Consider the following 17,688-nt stretch of genomic DNA (forward strand, 5'->3'; position numbering starts at 1 on the left):
ATAACTGATGTTATACTTCAATTTTTAACTAAACTTGGTTTTTACATATACTTTTAAAAAGCACTTCAATTATTTTTCCAATTTTTAATGACTAAAGAGGAAAAGTCCCTTCATACTACAGAAGGGACCTAGATCCAATAAACATGTCAATATTAGCTTCTGTAATCACAGTGGTGAATTTTACTTATGCTAAGACATGATAAGGCACAGAAACAGAACTCTGAACATTCATTTTCTATTTCACTGCTCTGTACTATTTTTCATTCAATATCAGTAGACCTGCACCCCAATCTCAGATTTCCTTCAAAACTCACCCAAGATACTAGGCCTTCTGGGATGCCTTCCTTGATATTCTGGGCTAATGGAAACAACTTTATATGCTATATGTATTACCTTTTATAAACCTCTACAAAGCATAGAATCACATCATATTGAAATTATCTTTTTATTGTCCATCTCCCCATTAACCTGAAGCTCCTGGAAGCCAAGGACTGTGTCTTACAAATATTTGTACGCCCAGTAGAGTGTGCTGAGTGACAAATAGCAGAGGGGCTCCAAAAATATTGAATCACCCTGTTGAGCTCTAGTTTCCAACCTGTTGCCTCTATATGACTGAAACAGTAAACAGGAATGAGTTGACAATTTCACTTTAGAGTTAATAAATTTCAGTTTATTTAAAAAAATGTCTTTTTAACATGGATGAGTCTACATAACATTGTAAACTACGTTTGAAAGCCATCTATTAAAGGATCATTTGACTCAGTGAGCCTCACCAAGTTCAATACTCATACACACAGACCAGGGTCTCAAATAAACCATGCATCCTGGAGTCAGAATCGTATCACCAGGCCACATGACTCAAGGAAGGCAGGAACAACTAGCCCTCGTCACAGCAGGAAGAGAAGGACTAACCATACTCTTAGTGGGTATAGCCACAAGTTTTTTGAAAATTAGCCACAGGCTTTTGGTTCTTCAATAGCTAAGAATGAATCCACATCAGCTCCAGGTCGCCCCAAACAGACAGAAGACATACCTAGTCCCACTCACACACATGCTAAACCTTTTCATACAGTATCCTTTCCGGGCTTCTTTACCTAGCAAACTCCTTCAAACTAGTCCAAATGGCAGTACCTCTAAGAAGACTTCCCACCACTTCCAGCAGAAGAATCTGCCACTTCCTCTTCTGTACACTTTGTATAAACTACTACAAACAGGACTTCTAACATTTTTTAAAAAATAACTTCTTAAAAATTAATTTTTTTAATTGATTAGATTTTTAATAGTAATGATTAACAGTTATATACTGCTTACTAAGTTTCAAGTACCATCTGTATGCTTTATATTTCAGTTTCCTAGGGCTTCCATAAAAAAAATAAAGTCCCACTAACTGGGTGGCTTTAAACAACAGAAATTTATTCTCACAGTTCTAGAGGCTAGAATCAAGGTGCTAACAAGGCCATGCTCTCCCTGAAGACTCTAGGGGAGATCTGTTCCAAGCCTTTCTCTTAGCTTCTGGTATTGCTGGCAACCTTTGGTGTTCCTTGGCTTATAGATGCCTAACTCCAATCTCTGCCTCCACTGTCTTAAGAAACTCTCCTCGTCTCTCTTCTGTGTCTCTTCTCTTATAAAAACACTGGTCGAATTGGATTTCCGGCCCATCCTATTTCTGCAAGATATTACCTTAATCATTTATCTCTTCCTTTACCCTTCAACAACTCTGAAAAGACCCTCCACAATATAATTTTGCCTGTGGTCAAACTTTTCTTGGCAGGCATTCATCCTGGAACCCTCCACCTCTTGCTTCAATCTGGAATCCCTGTGCTCTGGTCCTATTGCACACCCTTTGCCCTGAAACTTCTTTTCATTCTCATTCTGGAAATTTTTCTTCTCTTAGGTTGGAACCCTATTTCCTGGGTTCCCCTATTTTGCTCTCTTTATGAGCTTGTTTTGGAGGTTTTGGGAATAGTTCCCCAAATAAGAGTAAATATTTTAGATCACATATATCTGAAAATGTCTACTCCAACCTCACATCTGATTAACTGTTGGCTACATACAGAATTCTTGGCTTGAAATCATTTGGATTGTTAAAGGGATTACTTCAAAATCTTCTGGCTTCCAGTTTTGCTGCTGAGAAGTCAGATGCCACTCTAATTCCTGACACTTTCATATGTATTCTATTTTCCTTCTATAAAGTTTTTAGAGTCTTCTTTTCAGGGGCCTTGATATTGGTCTTCTTTCATTCATGGCATTGGAAAGTGGGTGGGGACCTTTTCATACCAGAGATTCCTATCTTTCAGGTCTTGGGAATTTTAAGAATTCCCTTACCACTGTTTTCTCTTTCTGGAACTCCTACTAGTCAGATGTTAGCCCTTCTGGATTTATCATCCAGGTAAAAAAAAAAAATCTTTTCCCTCTTATTTTTCATCTCTTTGGCTTTTTGCTTTTGTCTTTTTTTTTTTTTAAGATTTTATTTATTTATTTTGACAGAGAGAGAGAGAGACAGCGAGAGAGGGAACACAAGCAGGGGGAGTGGGAGAGGGAGAAGCGGGTTTCCCGCTGAGCAGAGAGCCCAATGTGGGGCTTGATCCCAGGACCCTGGGATCATGACTCAAGCCAAAGGCAGATGCCTAACGACTGAGCCACCTAGGCAGGCGCCCCTTGTTTTGTCTTCAGACAGAGATTTCCTCACCTTTGTTTTCAACTCTCCTACCATATTTTTGATTCCTAAATGTTCTTTTTCATTCTCTCATGTTTTGTGGTTTTAATGACACTCTGTTCTTGTGTAATTCTTGTTTCATGAGTAGTATCTTCTCTGAGAATATTAATGGATTAAGTCTTCTATTGGAAAGAAATGTTTAATAGGCTAACCTCTTTGTCCATGTGAAGATGACCTTGGGTTTACCTTCTCCCAGCACTGTTGCCCTGTGTTCTGGATCTCACACACACCACATATACACACGTACACACAAATTGTGGCAAAGGAATGCCAGCTACATTACTAAGCAATGGACTTTACTGAAAAAAATATGACCCTTGATGATAAATTACACTTGAAATAGAAGACTGTGAGTGGACTATAAAAATCTATTAGAAAACACAGGCCTTAGTTGCCTGGTGTGGTGTCTCTTGATAGGACTTGGAAGTTATGCTCATGTGCATTACAAGAAACAGTTCCTATCGTGTATGACTTCCCTATGTTGTACCTATGTAACTTTGTCACTTCCAATTGCATGCATTCCTTGTCGGGGCTGGGAAGTAGCATAGGATTGGCTGTAAGGAATCCCAGTGAAGATCTACGTGATAAACAGACATGCTATGTTTTCTGTCCTGTCCTATTCTACAAATCTAAGTGAACCTGATGCCAGGTTATGACCTATTGTATCCTGTGAGTGTGAATGTAACTCTAAGCCCAAAACAATTATTAGTGCTCATGATAAGCATTCGTTCCCTAAATTGGCTATTTTTCTTTTTTTGGTTTTAATTTTGGTTTCTGCCTTTCAAATTGGAAGATTTCAAATATCTGGAGATCCTAGGCTGGTCAGTCATATTTAGGAATGAGGCAATCGAAGGGGAAGCTGTGTCTGCAAGGATAGGGCATAGGATGCAGTAGAGGGAGAGAACTGGGCAGGCACAGTGATGGAGGTAGGGGATGAGGGTATCAGTCTCATCATTTGGTCAACTTTCACTTAATTTCTGTTTCCAAAATAGTGTCTCATTCCTGTACTGCTCTAAATCTGAAGTCTCTGAATTCTTAGCCTTTCTGATTCTTTTTCTCTCATGAATATGTCTGGTCTCCTGTGGGGAAGGAGGAGTCATCTGAATATGCAAGGTGGTAGGAGTCTGTAGGTCTACTCTCTCCTGATATAGACTTTCACACAGTCTCATTTTCAACCCTATTGCTCACCAAGGCCTTCTATAACATGTGGTGTCTCCAATTCTTGAGCCTTTCCAAAGTTCTATGGAGAAAATCATCTTGCTTCTTGTATCAGTCAGTGTCCAGTCAGAAAATAGAAATCATACCAGAAATACGAACAGGGAAGAATAGAATTAGCAAATGCAAAAAGCAACTATGACTTCTAGACTGATGAAGAAGGAACCAAGAAGGATCTAAGAACTCAGGAAAGGGTCCCCTTTGCCCTCAAGACTGAGATTCAGACTTTCTTTTTTTTACGAAATTCTCACCATAGTAAGTTGTAGTTACCATCTGTTATCAAAGTTATTACACTATTACCTACTATATTCTCTATGCTGATACTTTTCAGCCCCGTGCTTTATTTATTTTCTAACTGGAAGTTTGTACCTTTTAATCCCCTTCACCTATTTTGCCCATCTCCCCACGACTCCCCACTCTGATACCCACTAATTTGTTCTCTGTATTTGTGAGTTTATTCTCTTTTTTGTTTGTTTTCTACTTTGGATTCCATGAGATTCAGTCTTTTTTTTTAAAGATTTTATTTATTTATTTGAGAGAGAGAGAAAGCGGTGGGGAGGAGTAGAGGGAAAGGGAGAAGCAGGCTCCCCGCTGAGCAGGGAGCCCAATGTGGGGCTCAATCCCAGGACCCTTGAGATCATGATCTGAGCAGAAGGCAGACACTTAACTGACTGAGCCATCCAGGTGCCCCAGATGCAGTCTTTTAAGGAGAGAGAATGGCTACCCCAGGAATGTTCATGGGGGTTAGGGGATGGGTGAAGAAACTTGTCAGGGCACAGTCTGGAGCTGGTTTCTCCATGCTGATCGGCTGCCTTCCGAACATAGGAACCAGGAAGGGAAGTTCCTTTTTCTTGTTATGGTCTGCAGTGCCCCTCCAGAACCTTCTACTGATCAAGCCTAACATCAAGCCAGTTAGCAAAAGAGGAATGTTTGTAAGATCTAGCTCCAGCATAATAAAGCAGAGCAAAAAAAGGTGGATATAGAGCTAAAAGATAAGCTGATAATTGGCATGCCTCTCATCTGTATCTCCCATCTTCTAGAGAGAGGCATTTGAACTTGACCTTCTTTCATGTTTAAGTCATTTATCATTTTCCTACCAGTTCTCCAACTGAATACATTAACAGAGCTATAAGTTGTTTCCTAGTTTCACCAATGACAGTATTTATAGTTCTGTGCTCCTTATTGCTTTGGGGTGATCAGCAAAAGAAGGAGTGATAATTTCTTAACTCCACCATTAGGAATTCTCCCCACCTTTCTATAATTGCTCTATTTTAACACTAACTTCCTCACCAAAATGTGATAGTTTCCAGAGCAAAGACAATCTCTACCTCATCTTCCCTTTCCTCTTCTCCCTCAGTGCCTCATCCTGTTAAGCTTAATAAAGGTTGGTTGAATTAAATAAAATGTACATTCTTTAAAACTTTTTAATAAAATTCACAACTTGTTTCAATGAGTTATATTGCCATAGATCATGCACCTGAATCGCAACAAGCTGTCTTATAAGTATATGCTGTTGGTTAAAATGAGAAAAAAGCAAAAGCATTTATAGGTCCATGAAAGCTCATCTTTAGTCCTACCAGCAAAGTAACTCACTGTTTATATAACATATTGACAATAAAATACAAACCTTTCACTTAATTTATTTAATGAGCAGACAGTCCTGTTGCTTTAGATATATGCTGCACTAAAATATTTTTCTAATGGCTGTCTTCTAAAATATGTAATATTTTGAAATGCCTATACTTACCAATTCAGGGATGTCTTTTACTTTCAGAGGTACTTGGATTAAACCCAAATGAGTCCTGAAACTAAGAGAATCACCATTTTCATAATTTGGGTTGCGAAGATTAATTAGCACCTTTAAAAACAAATCCAACAAAATTGGTTAGTTTCTTTATAGAACGTTTACACTTATAAAATTGGCAGTAATATTCTTGGTGTATCACCACAAAATTAAAAACTATTTGGGGCTATGCATATACTTTAATTACATTTTTAAAAACTATTCAATTGTATTGAAATGTTAAAATACCATAAACATGCTTTAAATTTAATATTCCAACTGGTGATCTACCATATGAAAGTCTAAAAAGTTAAGAATTTAGTTAGAATGAAAAACCTTTTGATGATAATAAAAAATAAAAATTGCTTCATTATAATATTTAACCAGGGAAGCTGATAGAGAGATAAAAATTGCTTGATTATAATATTTGCCAGGGAAAATTTTAGAATCAACTCTAGCCCTTTTAAAAACAGCCACTGACAGGGTGCCTGGGTGGCTCAGTTGGTTGGGCGACTGCCTTCGGCTCAGGTCATGATCCTGGAGTCTCGGGATCGAGTCCCGCATCGGGCTCCCTGCTCGGCAGGGAGTCTGCTTCTCCCTCTGACCTTCCTCCTTCTCATGCTCTCTGTCTCTCATTCTCTCTCTCTCAAATAAATAAATAAAATCTTTAAAAAAAAAAAAAAACAGCCACTGACAACATTTTTAGAGAGATAGGGGAAATAATACTGAAGGGTATTGCCTCTAAAGCAAACCCACAAGAAAAAAAAATTCAGAAGCCAAGCTAACAAGAAAAACCATTTATATACTTTTCAAAATTAAGCAGATAAAAAAAGTCTTAGACATTTACATACCCTTTAATCTAGAAATCGTACTTCTATAAGTATGATTATGGAAATAATTAAGATGTTTGCAAAGACAGTGCAGAAAGAATGTCAATGAAGTACTGTTTATAGCAGAAAAATATGAAACAACTTAAACATTCCATTAGAGGGAATTACTTAAATAAATTATAGTTAATTTATATAATAAAATACAATGGCATTTGCCTTAATTAATATAGGTAACGTAAGTAATGACATAGAAAAATATTCACAATATATTCAGTTAAAAAATGTGTAATAATGTAGTGTTTATTCCTGTGTGATGGTATTAAAAGTAATTTTTAAAAAATTTTCTTCTTATGTGTGTTTTCTTATTTTTCTAACAATTAACATACATTTTTAGGAAAGAATAATTACAACTTAAAAAATATTTTTAAATTGAAAGTCTTGAGGAAAAAAAATCAAGAATCCAGTGCAATGACATAGATGGAACTAGAGAGTATGATGCTAAGTGAAATTAGTCAGTCAGAGAAAGACAAATACCATATGATCTCACTCATATGTGGAATTTAAGAAACAAAAAAATGATCATGGGGAAAAAAAGAGACAAACCAAGACACACAATTTTAACTATAGAGAACAAACTGACGGTTACCAGAGGGTAGGTGGGTGGGGGATGGGTAAAATAGGTGATGGGAATTAAAGAGCACAATTGTGATGAGCACGAGGCGATGTATGGAAATGTTGAATCACTATATTGTACACCTGAAACTAATATTACACTGTATATTAATTAACTGGAATTTAAATAAAAGCTTAAAAAATAAAAAAATCCAGTGAAGGAGATTATGGTAATAGAAATACTACCATACCTGAGAAAGGGATTAATGAACTGATAACTAATCACTGATAAAATGGAATGTGCTATAACGCCAAAACAGTTTCCTAAAATTGCAAACACTAAATTGAAACTAAAAATATCAATGTTATTTGTTAAAAAAAATAAAAATATAGCAAAGAATCAACAGTGCTAAATGCAGACTAATATAGAACAATGCAATTTTAGTCTGATTACACAAACAAGGGATTATACTATACAGGAACCTCACAAACGTAGGATAGAAAAGAGAAAGAAACAATGAATATGTAGGTAATAGAAAAGAGAAAATATTAGAAATGCAGCAACTGTAAGGATGTAATTATAGACAATGTTTTTTAGTTAAAGAAGAATCTCAGCCTGAATAATAAAAGGATCAATGCATCAACAGTCCTGAAGGAAACAGAATGTTATGATTATTAAGGAGAAAACATAGTTAAAGATAACCATACAAAAATTACACGAACTTTTGGCCCTTAAGTACTAGAAAAGGGAAGAGTTTGGGAGAAATCTGTAACAAGCTAAGAGAAATAACACCATCATCATAAAGGCAGTTTCTGACCAAACTAACTTCTCCTTAGAGTTAAAAGGAGATTACAGTTGGGGAGCCTGGGTGGCTTAGTCAGTTAAGTGTCCAACTCTTAATATCAGCTCAGGTCCTGATCTCAGGGCTGTGAAATCGAAGCCCGCTTTGGGCTCTGTGCTGAGCATGGAGCCTGCTTAAGATTCTCTCTCTCCCTCTCCCTCTACCCCTCACATCCCCCACCCCCCCACCTTGGTCTCTCTCTCTCTCTCTCAAAAAAAAAAAAGGAGACATACTACAGTTGACTCTTGAACAACACAGGTTTGAATTGCATGGGTCCACTCAAATGCAGACTTTTTATAGTACAGTACTGTAAATGTTTTCTTTTCTTTATGATTTTAATATTTTCTTTCTTCTAGCATACTTTATTGTAAGAATACTGTATATAATACATATAACATACACACTATGTGTTCATTGACTATTATGTTATCAGTAAGATTTCCAGTCAACAGTAGACTATCAGTAGTTAAGTTTCGGGGGAGTCAAAAGTTTTATGTGGATTTTCGACTATGCATGGGATCAGAACCCCTGCACTGTTCAAGCATCAACCACATGTTTTATGCTGGCAAACTAGTATCAGAGACAACAGTTCAGAAAAGAAATAAAAAGAAAATGTGAAAGATTTATTCATTCTTTTACTCATTCATTTAAGACCTATTTATTGAGCAACTATGTGCTAAGCACTATTCTACCTGTTGGAGATGGAACAGTTAACTTGCAGCTGGTTTGTGGTAGCTCTATGCTTATCTCCAGGGACACCTGGATGTCTGGGAGTGACCCTTGGCCAAGATGGGATGAAATATACTAACTAGTCGTTTATACTGTGCTATTTAATGTCCCCTGGAGGCAGTCCATATCAGTTTATTTATATTGTTTCTTGAAAATGTACAGATTGTTGGTTTCACGTGATTTACCAGTGGGGATATAAAAGACCGGTGGGGAAACTTGTGTCTAGACTCCCAAGGCCAGTGTATCTCACTTGTATCTTTCGACTCCCAAGGCCAGTGTATCTCACTTGTATCTTGATAGTTCATAACCCAAAGACAAAGCATGTCCTGTGCAACTAACAAAGGGCCCTAGGAGCTATCCCTGGAAGTTTGTATCTCTTTGTATTTGTATGTGCTTTCTTTCTCTTGCTGAAACAAAAGGCTTCTGTGGTTAAATCCTGTGAAGTCCTGTGAGTGTCTTCCATTATCTGACTCTGTAATTGTTGCAGCAGTGCACAAAACAGGAAGAGAAGCTCCTGCCCTTGCGGATCTTCCATTTAATAGGGGAAGGCAGGCAATAAGCAAAATAGAAAAAGAGAATGTTATATAATGATAAATGCTATGAAGAAAAACAAAGTAGGAAAGGCTAACAGGAGTTCCAAGCAGGGGGGTGGGGGGAAGGCTTTGCCGAGAAGGTGACATTTAAAGCAAAGACATAAGAAATGAGGGAACATGCAGACAAGTATCTGAGGAAAAAGCACTGTGGGCAGAGAAAATAAGGAGCAAAGGCCCTCAGATGGGAGGAAGCTGGGGGAAAGCAAGGAGGCTAAAGTAGCTGGAGTAGAACAAATCAGGGACAAGTTATAGGAGATGAACTCAGAGACGTAAGGGGGTATCAGATCAAATAGGATATTTGATGCCACTGTCATGACTTTGGCTTTTTTTTTTTAATTTTATTTTTATTTTATTTTTTAAGATTTTATTTATTTATTTGACAGAGAGAGACACAGCGAGAGAGGGAACACAAGCAGGGGAAATGGGAGAGGGAGAAGCAGGCTTCCTGCCGAGCAGGGAGCCCAACATGGGGCTCGATCCCAGGACCCTGGGATCATGACCTGAGCTGAAGGCAGACGCTTAACGACTGAGCCACCCAGGTGCCCCATGACTTTGGCTTTTAAGTAGAATGAGGTGGGGAAGTGCTGGATACCAGAGGAGTGGTTTATTTGGAATGGTACCTCAAGGGCTTCCTCTGGGAACTGCACTGAGAACAGATTCTGGGTGGGCAAGGGTGGAGTACGAAGACCATTTAGGAGGCTCCTTCATGTCTTGCCTAGACTACTCAAACAGGGGAGGACTAAAAAAGGAAAAGATTCACTGAGCATCCATATGGGCCAGGCGACAGGCTACCTGATTTACAATTACTAGTTTTTAATCAAAATCTTCCTAATGGATTTTTTTGCCTCTAATCTCTCCACATTCCAATGTATTTTCCAAGAGCTATTTCCAAACACAAATCTGATCATGTCATTCTACTGCTTCAGTGACTCTAGGGCTTTATACATGGTGATTCCTCTGCCTGGAGATATTCTTATATCATCATTTCTTCCACATTTTTTCCCTCATTAATATACCTATATTGATCCAATATAACCTACCTCCAGAAAATCCTTTGGTGCATAAACAGGTCTGAAAAGGCTTAAGTCTGGAATTAATAAAATAGATTAGAACAAAATTTCAATTAATACAGCATATAAATGCTTATTAATATAAATGTTAATGACTCTTTCATATGTTACTATGCAGCTAGATTAATTCAAACTTGCAGAGTATCGATAATTTGTCACTCATTGTCTTAAGTATTAGGAACACAAAAATGAAAAGGCAGTCCCTTCCCTTAACAGCCTAAGATGACATATTCTGGAAGAAATTAAAAGACTCCCCTTCATAAATCTGTAGTAAGTTTATAATTGAATTGAAAAAACAATGTCAATATAACATAAAAGTTCTATATGAGTATTCTCAAAGTACACAGAACATAAATAATACTTTCTTAGTGAATTCCTCTAGTTGTATTGAACTGTTTTCCCTTTTGAGCTTGTATAACACATTGCTCCTCCAGTACAGTACTTATTTCTTGCCCAGTCCCCCACACTTATTTTTAAAGGAGTGGTGAGGGATTATGTACATGTCTATCTATACAATTGTATGCATCTATTTATCATAGTAAATGAGATATAGTTGTCACTCATATGTTTATAAAATTGATTGACTCCATTTTAACCATTAAAATGAAACAAAATAAATACTTAAAAACATTAAGAAGTCTCAAAACTTTTCACCATTTAACCTATCTTTAGAGCCTGAAAAATATTTACCTTAATTATGAGTCTAAGAAATCCACTGAAAGATTTAATCTACTTTACTATAAAAATGTTTTCAAATGCTGCTTTAAAAAAGGGTAATTGATTTAAATATTCTCAAAATAACGTAAAACATTGGCCAAAGTTAGGAATTTTTAAACTGCAAAGTAGAAGTTTAAGCAAAAAAAGTAGAGGATAGTAATTAGCAGGGAAGGAAAATTGCTATCTTTCCAAAAGAATTGTTAAATTTGTTATTTTGGATCCACAATTAAAAAGGCAATTTGTTTCCTACTTCCACATTTTGAAAAAAGTTGTTCATATACCTGGTTCATCAGTTCCCATTTCATTCCATTTATTGAGCAGTTCTTTCTGTTCTCCAACTGGCCTCTAAAAAAGGTAATTTTAAAATTGGTTTCATTTTGTGAAGTTTAGCAATGCAGCTGAAAAATAAGAACCAATAACTTATCTAAAAGTTTGAATAAGCTACCATAAGAAAAAAATAATTTCATTACATATGGTGAACTTTTTTTGGAATTACTCTTAAATTATTGTTATTTAACTATTATATCTAGTCTCAATGGCTCAGGTAGAATGTGATACTAATGAGCCCAAGAAAAGAAGGTAAATGATCTCTACTGGCCAGTAAATTTCACAAAGAAAAACTGCTCCTCAGCCACATACTACATCTCTTACCCCATCCAGCAACCTCAGAAATGCATCGCAAGGGGGACAGGCCAAGAGAGTATGACTGTGAGTCAGTAGCATCATCTTCCTATATGAAAGACAGTATATTACACAATACTACATACTTTGACAGTTTTCCATATAAATTTATCCGTTTTTTTACACCATCCTTCTGGTGCCTTCACTGACTTGTCCTTGGCTATTATCCAAAGTTCATCCACAATATCCTCTCCCACGACAAGGAATAAATAGCAGGTAGGGAGAATAAAGTGAAGAGAAACATGTTTTCCCTACTCAGGAGCAGCCAAAAAGAATCCAGAGCATTCCTCAAGTGGCTTTTCTCTTCCTCTTTATCTCTCCCCCCTCAAAGCCCATAGTGACAGATAAATGTTGAGAATTAGATCTGATACTACCACTATTAGAACTAAACAGTTCAACAGAGAGATGATAAATCACCTTTCCATTCTCTATGTTAACCCTGAAAGATGGTACCATACTGGCTATTACAAGATAATAGTATGCCTGAACCCCATCTCTAATTCAAAAAATATGGTTATTGTGCTAATTGGTCAAAAGTAAGGAGACCAAAGGTAATTAAAATTCTTAAAGTACATTTATAACACTTATAACCTTTACAGCCAAATTTCTAAATAATCTGTATGTAGATTATATACTGTATTTTTATTTACTCTCAAGATATGCTTCATTACAAAAAGCATTACAGTATATGTAATAGAAACCTATTTAGAATACACCCATGTAAGTGGCCTTTTACAGATTTTTGTTTCAAAACAAACTGATACACTGGTTTAAAAAAAAAAAGATAAATCTGCCTAACAGTTACAACTTCATGGTCTCCTAGTATTTGATTCACAATAAAATACTTAAATGTTAAAAGTACCTTTCGTGCCAATGGGATACTCAGTTCAGTGCACATACTATTTAAACTCTTCAAAATTCTTTTTTCCCAGCTTCCCTGAAATATAAAGAACAACTTATTGTTTCTGATTAACAATACCAAAACAAATTTAAAAAATTAAAGATATTATGAGTTATATAGAAACAGTGAGGTTGGTTGAGATTGGTTAACTTCATTCATTAGTTTACTCAACAAATATTGATTACTGCCTACTACGTGCCAGATACTATCCTTAGTGCTGTGAATTAAGCCATGAACAGAAGGTTTCAGTCCTCATAGAACTGATGTTCTAGGGGAGGATGGTGATGAGGATAAGTTAAAAAATCAACAATCCATATTATAAGAATAGCAGGTAATAAAAAAGTAAATTACATTTAAGCATTTTGTAAATGTTTGATACTCAGAAATCCCATTAATAACCTAGTAAAAATAAAACTTTACAGGAATTATTATATTGTCATTTTTCCAACCAAGAATTTCAGTCCTAAATACTTCAGCATGAATGTTCTAGTAAGAACCTTCTCCTACATAATAACCACAATATCACTATCACACCTAAGAAAATTAGCAATAATATTTCACATCATCTAATACTTAGTCCACCATCAAACTTTTCCAGTTGTCTCCAAAATATCTTTTATAGTTTTTTTTTAATCCACAATCCATTAAAAATGCATGCATTACATTACATTTGGTTGTTATGTCTCTTCCCATGTAGCTGAATCTAGAGTCTCTTTGTCCTTTTCTTTTTCACGATACTGACTTTTTTGAGGAGTCCAGGCCAGTTATCTTGCAGGATGTGTTATAATCTGGATTTGTCTTATTGTTTTTTTGCAGCATTGATTACCTTATTCTCTAACCCCTGTATCTCTTTTAAACTTGAAATAATAAGTTCTTTTCAATAGTCAGTCATAAATTGATTACCCACATATACCATGTTTTAGTAAATTATTCTTTTTAACACCAAGCTAAAATGTCATAACTTTTTTTTTGGTCTTTTTACTAAAACATGCCTATAGGCCACTTCCAACTCACTGAAACCAAAATAAAATAATACCAAAGCTTCAAAATTTAGACCAAGAGAGAAGAGAGCTATATATAACATTATTGATAATGGACAGTTATATCCAGTCAATAAAAGTAGAATAATAATAATAATAGCTCCTTTATGTGGTTGTTATAAAGATTAAAGATGTAAAGCGCTTGGAATAGTGACATAATAATGATAATAATAATCATTCAATAATGATAACTTTTACTATAGCTATTATTGTTCATAGCTTCCCCCTTAACACATATATTTAAATGCATTACCCTCTTTATCTGGAATATACTCTCCATGCTCTACTCCCATCCCCAACATACTTATTCCTATTATCTGAATAAATCTTATTCAGCTTTCAGGTCTTCACCTCTATTAAGCCTTCTCTTCCTGGTCCCTCACCCCAGATGGTATTAAGTGCCTTTGCTTATAGTCTCTAACAGCACCCCTTCCTTCACCTATCATAGCACATAATCACACTTTGTCTAGCACATTATAGATACTCAATGATGGAACAGATTTCTACTCTAAGTAATGTTGCAAGCATTTTAAAAAATTTTGATACAATGGCCTAAGTAATGAATGAAAAAAAAGCATTCATCTATAGGAGAAGTATAGAGCTGTGTGAAATGTATTAGTCTTAGTTCACTAAATATATAGAAATAGATTTTCAGGAGTAAAAGAATACTCTTCATAAATTATATGAAATACCGACAAAACTAATCCCATTTACTGGTTTATTTTCAATTATCTCTCTCTCTCTTTTTTTTTACTGTAAATATTTCTCTTAGATCCAAGACTTAAAATACATTTGAGCACCTTATTCATGATCAAACATTAGTTATAACAATAAAGCCCACTTCCACCCCCAACATCCTTATCCTCAATTTATCTGAATAAATCTTACTCAACTTTCAAGTCTCAGCTTAAATATTTCCTCTAATAAGTCTTCTGTCACTCCCTTCCCCCACTGCAGACTGTAGGGGAAAAAGATACAAGAAAGCTTATTTTGGAAAAGAAAAAAGTAATTTTAATTCAATCATTACTATAAAAATAAAATTTGCATAAAGATTAAAAATCCAGTCCCTGGAGCGCCTGGGTGGCTCAGTCAGTTAGGTGTCTGCCTCCAGCCCAGGTCATGATCCCAGGGTCCTGGGACTGAGTCCCGCATGGGGCTCCCTGCTCAGTGGAGAGTCTGTTTCTCTCTCTCCCTTTGCCCCTCCCCCCTGCTTGTGCTCACTCTTTCTCTCATGCTCTCAAATAAAAAAAAAAAAAATCTTTAAAAAAAATTAAAAGAAAAATCCAATCCTTGAATTTGTATCACTTATTTCATTATATAAAGAACCAAATTGCTATTATTGAATTATGATTCCAAATATTCTCATTTTCAACCACGCATAAAAAGGCTCTTGAACTGATAGAAAGACAGTAATCACGGACATAAAAACAAAAAGTTACAACAGACATCAATGTGTGGCTCATAATATGTACATAATACATATACACATTTTTAAGACTGCAATACACAATCTTAATACAGTATAAAGCCTACTAAAAAACATGAAGGCCATTCAAAATAGAGTGACATCTTCTGGAATGACACCTCAAAAAGATATCCTGAAACATATTTGTTAATGACTCCTTTAAAAAATTATTTTGGTAAAAACATCTCATTCAAGTGTTTTCTAGAAAGTACAATTTTTAAATGATTAATCATAGTTCTCCTAAATGGATAGCCCCCACTACCAAGTATTTCAATTTACCAACTTGAAATTGAATGTAATTCAATTAGATGTAATATAGAGCAATGTAATATAGAGAGAAAATAGTTAAGGAAAAAAGTTACACGGAAAAGGAATCAGACAACAGAAGAAAGCATTCTGAAAGAAAAGAGTTTGGAAACAGCCATATAATTTACATATATTACTTTATTAATCCTGTGAGATATGTATCATTACCTTCATTTTATGAATGAGGAAACTTTAAGATTTTATTTATTTGCAAGAGAGAGTGGGGGAGAGAGAGAGAACACGAGTAGGGGGAGGGGCAGAGAGAGAGGGAGAAGCAGACTCCCCACTGAACAGGGAGCCCCATGCAGGGCATGAATGAGGAAACTTTTTAAATTTTTTTTATTTTTTAAAGATTTTATTTATTTATTTGATAGAGAGAGACACAGCGAGAGAGGGAACACAAGCAGGGGGAGTGGGAGAGGGAGAAGCAGGCTTCCCGCTAAGCAGGGAGCCTGATGCGGGGCTTGATCCCAGGACCCTGGGACCATGACCTGAGCTGAAGGCAGATGCTTAACAACTGAGCCACCCAGGTGTCCCTAAATGAGGAAACTTTTAAAAGGAGCACATGAGAGTAGAATGAGAAAGAATATTAAGAACTGAAGCAATGTTGAACAAATCTTTATTCAATTATCATTTTTATGTGCTCCACAACTGAAGCAGGAACTTAGAAATAATCCAGAAGAGAAGAAAGCATAACTAAAAATAAGAGGAAAAGAATATTAAATTCAGAAAAATTGGGATTTTTGTGGCTAGAAGAGGGGGACATGAGGTGTTATAGCTAAAAATTCAAATAATGAAAAGATTTTGATTCAACAAACATTTATTGAAACACATACCACTAAAGATGAATAAAACGGCATCCCTGTCTCTAAGAAACACATCATTTTTGTCATGGGAGTGGGGAAGATAGGACAGATACACAAATAACATGAGACTGGTTCAAAAAGGTCACAAGGGCTGTATTAGCCCATATGCCATACACACAGAAAGAACAAAAAAGAGTAAGCAAGGAAACAGGGAGCTAGGTATGTCAAAACTTTTAGTTGTTAATAAAATACAAACCACTTTTTTTAAAGCCTAAAAATACTGAAAGAAAAGTAACTCCAGTGGTTCACCATGTCTTCCTCCCCACTCCCTATTCCATATTTATGACACAATGCCAAGGTCAGCAGGGCTTTTCCAAGGTATCGCTTACAAGAACTTCAGTCAGATGATCGGACAGGTTATTTCCATAGAAATCTTGGGTAGTCAGAAAAGTCATTTCTATTGACATCAGAAAGAGGAATAGAATTTCCTGACAATGAGGGGAAATCCAAGATGAAAGTGGTTGCTTGCAACCTGGGTTATCCTTTAGGTTCCCTCAAGAACTCTAATCTGAATTCAGGGGTACTCCTTCATTCCTTTGTTTACTTGCTGCCTCACTGACTGACATGTATGGAATGCTTTCTATGTGCCAAGCATAAAACTATGACCAGTGAGTAAATGTTGTAAGGAGCAAATGACCAAGGCTTAATAAGAGAAAGAAATTTTCCAATAAGTAGAAAGGCATAACTGAAATGGATTATGTTAGTGAAATCCCAACTTCCCTGTTTCCAAAAGTATTCAAGCAAAAGGACATGAACTTGAGAGGTTGGATCCACTTCCACTCCCCAGTTTTATAGATAACTTTTCTCAGGCTCTATCTGTAGACATGACTAAACAAGCCCAAAGTCTCAAAAATAAATGCTCAAAAAAAATCATAGTCCTGGCTATTATTGAAATTAAAATATCAATATACATTTAGCACACACAGAAAAAGAAGTGGAAATGGCAGATAAACTATCGAAAATGACAGCACACTAATGCAAGATACAAAGAAAATAATGGTTTCTGCCCAAAAGACTTATGAAATAAATAAAGCTTTAAAATGCTATTTAAAAGAAAAATGAATGGCCTTTTACATTTAAAATGTTTAATAGGAAGACATTACCTTTTACCTAAACCCATATCCTCTCCAAATGAAATTATTGTTGCCTTCAAATCAGTTTCCCTAACAACTGGAATCTATGGTATTAAGTCAAAGGATTTCAAGAGTTTTATAAATAAGGTAATTTCTAAGCCATGAGAAGCAAAAAAATTACAAAAGAATCACAATTGTATTGAAATCTCTAATTCGGTATTACCTATTGCCTTGCTACTTTTTTATAAC

At 35.8% G+C, this 17,688-nt stretch overlaps 1 protein-coding gene across 2 annotated transcripts in view; it reads right to left on the reverse strand.

The window, feature by feature from the left end:
• TBC1D19 (TBC1 domain family member 19) overlaps window positions 1–17,688 on the reverse strand; it is a 158,748-nt gene that overhangs the window by 89,774 nt on the left and 51,286 nt on the right. For both annotated transcript variants that reach the window (XM_021679417.1, XM_044912758.1), the window contains 4 exons: window positions 12,651–12,725; window positions 11,389–11,452; window positions 10,361–10,407; window positions 5,679–5,789 (listed from right to left, as the gene is read on the reverse strand). In XM_021679417.1, coding sequence (XP_021535092.1) covers window positions 5,679–5,789; window positions 10,361–10,407; window positions 11,389–11,452; window positions 12,651–12,725 — 297 coding nt within the window. The remainder of the gene's footprint in view (window positions 1–5,678; window positions 5,790–10,360; window positions 10,408–11,388; window positions 11,453–12,650; window positions 12,726–17,688) is intronic.

The sequence above is a fragment of the Neomonachus schauinslandi genome, chromosome 2 (assembly GCF_002201575.2).
Source record: "Neomonachus schauinslandi chromosome 2, ASM220157v2, whole genome shotgun sequence".
Classification (NCBI taxonomy): Eukaryota; Metazoa; Chordata; class Mammalia; order Carnivora; family Phocidae; genus Neomonachus; species Neomonachus schauinslandi.